General features: G+C 39.4%; 1 protein-coding gene across 2 annotated transcripts in view; it reads left to right on the forward strand.

Annotated features, from left to right (window-relative positions):
• The window catches only part of adamtsl5 (ADAMTS like 5), a 29,580-nt gene extending 20,357 nt beyond the window's left edge, over positions 1–9,223 (forward strand). For both annotated transcript variants that reach the window (XM_049717800.2, XM_049717801.2), the window contains 6 exons: positions 3,110–3,196; positions 3,739–3,902; positions 3,994–4,198; positions 6,272–6,379; positions 6,819–6,890; positions 6,977–9,223. In XM_049717800.2, the coding sequence (XP_049573757.1) occupies positions 3,110–3,196; positions 3,739–3,902; positions 3,994–4,198; positions 6,272–6,379; positions 6,819–6,890; positions 6,977–7,302 (962 nt within the window). In that variant the 3' untranslated portion in view covers positions 7,303–9,223. The remainder of the gene's footprint in view (positions 1–3,109; positions 3,197–3,738; positions 3,903–3,993; positions 4,199–6,271; positions 6,380–6,818; positions 6,891–6,976) is intronic.
• The last annotated feature ends 261 nt before the right edge of the window (positions 9,224–9,484 follow it).

Raw genomic sequence — 9,484 nt, forward strand, 5'->3', positions numbered from 1 at the left:
TTGACAATATGAGGACCGTACGAAGCTACATGACTCGCGCGTAAACCTTAGCGCTAATGATTTGATGAATTTCCGTGACCAATTTAAAGGCGTTTGATAATAAGAAGTCAGGCTGTTCCATCTTTATGACTGTTTTATTACAGTGCTACGGATAGCTTGGATTGTTTTTGATTTGGAAATAGAGAAGTTCACGGAATCCGCTCATCCACACAGACACTCACAAGTCAGAGCGTGGCCGGACACAGTAGAATAAATGGCTGCTTTAGTCTCTCTTCCATCCAATTCACATAGCATCAAAATGTCTTACTCAAGCCGCCTGACATTGTCATCTGCATATTAGTCTCTTAATAAAATCTCAACAGACAATTCAATATGTGTGTGGAGGTGGACAGCAAACTGACCCCTTTGGCTGCCCAACAATACGCCTGACATAAATTAACGTAATAAAGGACCGCTTCGGCTGCCTAAAAACGTGCTTTTCTAAAAAAAAAAAAAAAAACAAGACTGTCTATACGACATGCTTTCAGGGTTAATGTTATTCCCAAATTTTGGACCCCAAAGTCCACGTAAAATTGAGGTTCAGGTGTAAAAGTAAAAATTCAGTTCACAAGTTGTAAATTTAAACTACAGTATTTCCCGGACTAAAATGCATAATTAAGAAGAAAAAGTATATAAGTCACACTGGAGTATAAGTCGCATTTTTGGGGGAAATTTATTTGATAAAATCCAACACCAAGTACAGACATGCCCTGAAAGACAATTTAACATAAAAATAGAATAGATGCAACAACAGGCTGAATAATTGTACAGTATGCTAACGTTACATGAGAGATAAACAACGAACTGAGAACGTGCCTGGTATAACATTAAGAGTTATTCAGATAACTATAGTATAAATAACATGCTAACAAGTTTACCAAACCATCCGTTTCACTCCAAATTACTAAATCCAATGAAATATTCATCCTCTGTGTCACATTTAAACAACTCCGCTATCTACGGAAGTAGAAGATGCGGCGCTTCTTCTTCTACGTAGCTTACGTCAGACTCATTGTCAGTTGCAGTTCCAATTATTCCACAGGCCTAGAGCGCCCTCTTGCGGTTTAGTGTAAAATTAACATGTGAAATGAAATGTGTTAATAATTTAGTCGCTTAAGTCGCTCCTGAGTATAAGTCGCGCCCCCGGCCAAACTATGAAAAAAAAAAAAACTGCGATTTATAATCTGGAAAATACGGTAGTTCATTTCATGGTTCATAATTAAAATTGTTGAACTAGGTTTATACTGCTCCAAAAATGAACTTGCTCATAGTTTTTTTTTCTTTTTTTTTACAATATGTTGTTGCAAAATATTAGCACCAAAAAGCTGCCATTTGCCCCGTTGTTGTCACCCATTCCATATAAAGCTGCAACTTGCTGCTTGAATGCTCTTTTTTCTAAATGAGGAATTAAAGTAGGCAGGCATGTAGTTTTCATTAATTGATGACAACACATCTGCAGCTTCCTACAATCCGTACGCTGCTTGGAAATGGAAGGTGCACGCGGCGCCACCTCACGGTACTACAACAATTCCGGTGTGAAACAAGTGGACTCCCCACGGTTGTGTGTGGGAGCAGACTGGGCCAGCCTGCAAGCCATAATGGGTCAATGTGAGCAAGGAGAAAACAAGTTGATAATGTCTCCTTTGTTTGGGTGACTCCAAGTCCTGGGAGGATTTCTCCCTATCCGCAGCTGTGCTTCTAAACGAAGAGAGAATTGACGGAGGGTGGCGACATAAAACGCTCCTGCAAGGTCAGATGCTTTAGAATTCATCAGGGCCTGTCTGGAAGTCTGACGATGGGGGCTTACTGAACCTTGTGCATATTTTCCCCCTCAAATTGGTAAGCAGGAGCAACCAAAGCAAAAGACTGTTCACAGTGTGTAATAAATGGCCCGCAAAAGGCAACAGCTTTTCACTCCGCAACAGCCTCTCAGCTTTATTGTTGTGAAATATTGCTATCAAATGAATGGCTGTGATTTCAACTCATTCTTAAAGTGTGTGCAGAGGGGCTTGTAAAGCAACCCTGTATAACTTAACTCATTGTTCACTAACAGCTGATGTTATCAAATCTGATTGATCTTGTAAATTATGATATTATAGTGAAAGCGCAAATATGAACTGTCATGTAGACTGTATAGTAGGTAGTAGGACTCAAGTAGGGCTGAACAATTAAATTCAAACTGTTTCATTTTGCTTGGTCGGTGGGCTTCATTTTTTTTTCTATATGCATTTTTCATTCATTTATTTAGATAGTATTATCTGGATAAGTTCAGTGTCTGAGAAGTGCAGTCCAGATGTTCAAAGTCAAAGTCTCCTTTATTGTCAATTCCTCCGCATGTCAAGACACACAAAGAGATAGAAATGACGTTTCTCACTATCCCAGGGTGACAAGACAGAGTTCACAACGTACATAAAAGTAAACGACACAGGAAAAATAAATTCGCACATCATGTTTTATGAAACGTGAAATGTTGACCTGATGAAGTCACAGATTTGTTGGCATTATTGTTTTAATCTGATTTATGACCAATGTTAACATCACACTTTTGTGAAGTTGTCGCAGTGAACGCCCAAAAGACTGCAAGTCAGTGTTTATCAACATTTCTCGCAGTAAAATGGCTGTTTATATTAATTCATGGTTTATATGCCTTCATTTTAGCCTAACCTACACGATAAACTGTATATATTATACATTTTATATGGTTTATTTTAATACAGATTCATTTATTACTTGTGTTTGTTTAAAAAAGCATGGAAAGAGGACCTTGAAAAAAAACGCAAAAAAATTAAATCACGCTTGAAATATTGAGGGAAAGAAAATCACAATTGAAATTTTTTTCAAAATTACTCAAGTCATTTCCTGACTTCCATGCAGGTAGCGTAACTTTGAAACTCGATGATGACATGATTTTGAGTGGTTGTCCTGTTGTACATGTGTCCTATGATTGAGTGCCGTCCAAGTCAGCGTCAATTCTCCAGAACAGTCAATAAAATGGAATGGGAGAAGGAAATCTTTTCTCTTGTGTTTTTAGAGCAATGTGACTAATGCAGTGTGTTGTTCCGTTGGCTAGGAGGACCCTTGGGATACAACGAAGTAGCCAAGATACCAGCTGGAGCCACTCACATCCGAGTCACGGATAACAGCAGGAATTATCTCGGTGAGATCACGAACACACGAACAGGCCACCTGGTCTTGTCTGTGCATATCTATTTCAGGTTACTGCTGTGTCACTGACTCCAAGTAAATCCAACATGTCAAATAATTTCCTGGCCTTGCTATTACTTCCTCTCCCCCAGAGACAGTCGGGGTTCAGCAGCCCCGTCTGCTCACTGGATGTGTGGTGACTTTTCTAGGCCACATAACAACCACAATTTCTATTCTCGTCTTGTTTATGAGACCAAAATAAAAGTGTCCTCATAATAGCACACACGGTGGTTTGAGATGGACACATATGAAAGCTTTATCTGACTACCAGAGCAAAGCAGGTGAATGTGCTTGTTTCCATTACATGTCATGGAAAATCCCTTTCAGCACTTAGTGGAGACAACTGCCTTATATGGTCATCTGGCTTGTTTCTTTCTTCAATGTGCACCCAAACGCACCCTCTTCCCTATAGTGATCCACTGATACAGAAAGATAACTTGTGTCTGATTGAACAAGAAAAATTTAACTCCAAAATCGCCCTCTTGCCTCTTTAAGCTCTCCAGAATGGTCGCTCCCAGTTTGTCATCAATGGTAACTGGAAGATTAGTGTCCCGGGCGAGTACAATATAGCTGGGACCAAACTTCTATACCGGCGGTCGGCTGATACCTGGGAGAGCTTTGAGGTTCCGGGACCAACCCAGGAAGACTTGCGTCTGATGGTGAGATAGCGAGAAACATTTAGACCACCTAAAATCAAGGAACCTTGACTTCTCTCATCTTTATGTTTTAATGTTGTCTTTGTGTGTACAGGTTCTTGCCACCGACAGAAATCCAGGCATCGAGTATGAGTACTGGTTACCCCCAGACCAGTATGACCTCCACCATGGGAGAAGTCCACTGCGTCAAGCTCATCACAGTCCGAGCTACCTCCCGTGGGAGCAACCCACCATTAAAACCACTACCACCACAACCAGCACTACGCGGCCTCCTCCAGTGAGCACCCGTCCCCACTGGCGTAAGGCTCCTTTATTTTTTACTCTTCACTAACTAGTAGTTTTCAAGCTACTAAAGGAATTTATTTTTGAGGACTGATAGGAGGGTCATCTCTTGAATCTCTTGTCGTTGAGGTCACAGGTCACTGACCTACCTGGCCATTATATGAGTCTTGAGGTTCACATGAGTCAAATGCCTCTTAGTTATACAACACAGGGAAGCAAATGAGTCATTTGTCTGCTTCTGTTGTCACACCTACTTTTACCAGTGTCTTTTCAATTTAAAATCTTTTCTTCTCATTTTCCTGGGCCATAGACATTTTTCACGTGACAGACTATTTGTGTTCTACTGGAGTTACCTTCATTTCTTTATTGCTTCCCCAACGTAACAGGCCATAAAGTAAACAAGAATGACGTCAGCAGGTCTTGTCCACTTTGATTGGTCTCGTTCAGGCTGCTTTTATTTCCAAGTGATTTCTTATTATCTGATGGCTCGTTTATGAGAGTAGGGCTGATTTTTATCATGTGGGAAAAATGTTGCTCCTTTCACAATTTTACGCACAAAATCATTGTATACTCAAATCAACGAGATTTAAATGCAGAATTAAACTCGTAGCATTCCTGGGTTTTTTTTGTGCTCAGGACTGTCTGAGCCTGCAGATATGATTGTATCTTAAAATGTTGGGCATTATTCAAATCTCTAGGACCTCAATTTTTTAAACGGTACATCACATGACTGTGAAAGTAGCCATAAGGTGGCGCAAGCTTTTCAACGGGACAGCTGCTTTGTATAGAGTTTGCCGGGGAATTTGTGCTCAAATTAGACAGGCACAAGCACAAAAAACAGGAATGGTAAAATGTTCTAACAGGAACGCTGGTACAGTACGTTTGGCAATATATACTGTATACAGAAGTTGATCGTATATAATGTATGCACTACATAGTATATGTATAATATTATCGAAAGTCGAGAGCTGTTACATAAATTAATAATGATTGGAATGATGATCTAAGAATAATGCATCCATTCCAGTGCGCTCCTCAAATGTATTCCAAGTAGTTATCCTATCCTAATATCCTCCTGCGTGATAGTAACTGACTGAGTGGTGATCCTGGTCCTCAACAAGTGCTTTAGTTTTGCTAGCATTGGTGACTAGTAATGAAATGCATATTAATTACAGCTTTAGCATCATGGTCAGGAGTCTGTTCATGGCCACACATTTGTGACATTGAAAGCACGTGATTGGCTGGTGAAAAAAAGCAAAATACAAATCTGCAGGCTACTGCTGAAGAATGCATCTGTTTTCCGTTTCACGATAAGCCTGCTCTACACATGTGCAAGGGTCCCTTGTTAAATGTTAAACACCGCAGCCTGAGGCTTTGTGCATTCTGTCACACTCTAGCCAACGATGCAAAACATCGTGGCTTCATGTTTAAATTTGAGGACTATGAGATCAATATGACAAAGAAATAAAATCCTCTTTCTTTTTTCTTACCAATGCTCAGTGTTATATATCACTTTCATTATGGTCTACATGGATATTAAAATGAAGCCTGAAGACATGTGTACATTGAACAGTGCATTATTATTAGTAGTAGTAGTAGTATTATTATTGGTAGTAGTAATAATAAAATTTTTAAAAAAGCAGTCGTAGTAGTAGTAGTTGTTGTCGTAGTAGTTGTAGTAGTAGTAGTCATAGTAGTAGTAGTAGTAGTAGTAGTAGTTGTTGTTGTTGTTGTTGTTGTTGTTGTTGTTGTTGTTGTTGTTGTAGACACTATAAGTGTAGTGAGCTGGCTAAAAGTGTGGAGTAAATAGGTGAATTCCATTTGAATTTCTCAACATTTCAAAATGGTAACTTGAGAATTCACTGAAATTGACCGAGTTTACGTTAAAGCGCTCATGATCCTGCTCTTCTGATTTCTATCACAGATGATCCAATAAACGTGTTAAGCACTGTATGTGCTTAACACGTTACTGTACATGTATTGTATGTACAGTATTGAAAATGTAATGGCTCATGAGGAAATTCAATAAGTGTAAGTGACATTACTGTACCAACTGGCTTGGAAAACTCTGTGAATTTTGTGCCAAGCAGTTGTAAGGTCTCTGAAGCCACCACGGCAACCTTCCCGCCATCCCATTTTGCCTCGTCTGGAACGAGAGGAGAACCATAGAAACCTGCTTCCTCAACCCTCGCCTGGACGTAAGTTGATCAGTCGACCTACATTTTGACAACTCACAACAACCAAGTTTTTCAGGATTAAAACAAAGTGGCTTTCATGAAAATGTTTCAGCAAGCTTTCAAACACAATAAGGTACAAAAGTATTTTGTCAAGAAACGAGTCTATGGGAATTTTAGTTCATTCGGTTGGAGATCGCTGATGTCAGACGAGAGGGCCTGCTGTAAAATCTCCTTTGTAGTTCATTTCAAAAGACATTTCAGGAAGAACGAGTCGTCCGAACTTGTCTTGTGATCCTTTGTTGTGGTGGAATAATAACTTGTTTAAAAGTAGTTTTTATGAGTCTTTTGCTGTAGCATGAATTACGTATAGTAGTTATTTTGACACTGTTTTGACACTGTTTTCCTAAAAGCTCTTGCCTTAGTACACGTTGAGTCGATTTCTTTTTATTTTAACCTGCAGGGCATTGTGGGAAATGCCGGAGGGTTAAAGGTCGAAGAGAGCGCCAGAGGCAGTATTGCCGGAAGGATTTTAGTAAGTCATAGCTTTTTATTTTCTTCAACTTTTCTTTTTAAGCATTGTCAATTTTTAACTTGAAAAGTACTTTTCCAACCAATCAGTTTTTCGGGCCAGAGTCTTGGGGAAGCTATACAGAGGAGAAGAGACGCGTTACGACGTCCAGATCCTCCATTCTTACCGGAACAGCTTCCGCCTGGAGCACCGTGAGTTCCTTTGGGTCCCAAATGTGTGTGACTGCCCCAACCTTGAGCGGGGCAAGCAGTACATACTGATGGTGCGCCGACACATTAACTATGAGCATACGCTAAACCGCATCCTGCTGGAAGAGGACAGCTACGTGGTACCATACAGACCCAGAGAGGACGAGCTGGTGCAGCAACTGGAGAGGCTGTGCAACAACAGTGGACAGAAATATGCAGCAGCATAAACTGACTGACAACAGCTGAACTTTTGCGTTCATCAAATCAAGGCTTGCTGAATACCAGAGCATTGTCAAAGGAGAGGAATGCCCACCACTCTCTATAGTAAAAAAACAAAATTTATTTAAAAGCCTGCATGGTTTACTATTATATAGAGCACTTTAGGTGGACACCTGCAGCCACCTGTAAACACATACCAAAGAGCATTGAAATTGCTGATTTTCTTTTGTTAACTTTATTCACATTATTGTTGTTGCCAACTTTGAGGAAAATCCACTTTACAATCGTGGTATCCTGACTCAATAGGTTTTGAATAACACCTTTGTAAGCATTCCTATAGGATCTATAACAAACTAACGTCATCAACTTCATATGACAAGATCAAGCGGAAACCCCACTTTATTGTTATATATTTGATGTTCTTGTATTGTATTTTAAAGTGAAATACATATCATTAAGACACTAATTTGTAACTAGAGCAAGTTTTAATTTTAATGTTTGAAGAATTTAAACACAGTGTAAACACCCTTAAAGGGGAAGTCAACACCACCTTGTCTTTACAATAACATGTTGTGTATGCCCCCACCAGTCTAAACACACCATTCTGACAAATATTATGTTTTATAAGCAGCAAAATTCCCCTGTTTTTATCTATCAATGAGGCCAGCCACTTTGTCACTTGCTGTCGACTGAAAATGACATCACAGTTGCCCGGTCTCAGTGTCACGTCCGTGCCAGAGCACCTCGGCCGGCAACTTCCACACTCCATCCATCCATCCATCCATCCATCCATCCATCCATCCATCCATCCATCCATCCATCCATCCATCCATCCATCCATCCATCCATCCATCCATCCATCCACTTACTCTCACTCATCCGGGGTCAGCTCGTGGGGGCAGCAGCATCAGGAGGGAAGCCCAGGCTTCCCTCTCCCCAGCCACATTGTCCAGCTCATCCCAAGGCATTCCCAGGCCAACTTGGAGACAGACTTAGACTTATGTAGACTCAACTTTATTCATCCCTTGGGATTGCTCCCGCAGGAAATTCTGGTTACATACAGAAATACATACAGAAATACTGCAAAATAAAACATTGCACATGCGTAACAAACAAAGAAGAGAGCAGTGAATAAAGCGTATAGCAATAAATAAAGTGTTGAGTAAGAAATAAATAACATTAATAATAAATAAGTAAATAAAATAATTGCAGGTCAGATTTTATTGCCCAAGCCTCATCTGGCTCCTCTCAACGTGGAGCGTTGACTGAGCTTCTCAAGTGGATTTTGCCTGTTTAATTTATATTCCACAAACAAAATATTAATCAGAACACTGACAAGTTGGGCTGCAGAGAACATATTAGAAAGAAGTTGACTTCCCCCTTAATATTGGGGCATCAATCATTTTATATTTGTTGTTTAAGTCAAGGGCAGAGCAGCTAATTCTCCATTTCATAAAACTTTGCCTTATTTGGTGTTGCATGTGACATTTATGACTTGTAATTACACAAAACCAAAGTTTATATTAGTGTGTTTGACCGTGTACTCTTCTATTTATATGACATCAATTTGAACACAAAACCAAATAGATGTAATTATGCTTTGCAAAATTGCAACTGTGATTTTAACAAGAAACTTCCTCACTAAATTGAACGGGGTTTGTGAGGTGGATTATTTTCTTTTACCCATTGCTCAAGCTTTGTAATATGGCTTTACAATACTTATTTACATTTATGTTTGTTTATAAGCGTCAACCAAAGCGCTTTGCAGAAAACTCGTGTGACTTTGTTGTATTTTATTGAATGGCACTGTTTCGCTGCAGTTTTTGTGTGCCCATTGTGTTCTAAATGACATTTTACTTCATAAACCTCATCCGTGTGCCAAAATAATACATACAGTAATTGGAATTAAACCTTTTTTCAAATAATTAATATTCGAGCTCCACTGACATGTCTGTAGATAGAATGGGCCTCCAAAGACATCGGGACAATAACAACTATGTCAGATCATGGGTTGAATCTTAAAAATTGCTTTTATTGATTCAACATTAATGCTTGAGAATTCCATTTTTTTTTATTGAAAAACAACTTGCAAATGTCTAATGATGGCTGCTCATATATTATATTTCATTAACAACAAAAATGAAAGAGACAGAAGGCAAGCATGATTTGCAAAAAACATGTTTTTTTTTT

The sequence above is a fragment of the Syngnathus scovelli genome, chromosome 4 (genome assembly GCF_024217435.2).
Source record: "Syngnathus scovelli strain Florida chromosome 4, RoL_Ssco_1.2, whole genome shotgun sequence".
Lineage (NCBI taxonomy): Eukaryota > Metazoa > Chordata > Actinopteri > Syngnathiformes > Syngnathidae > Syngnathus > Syngnathus scovelli.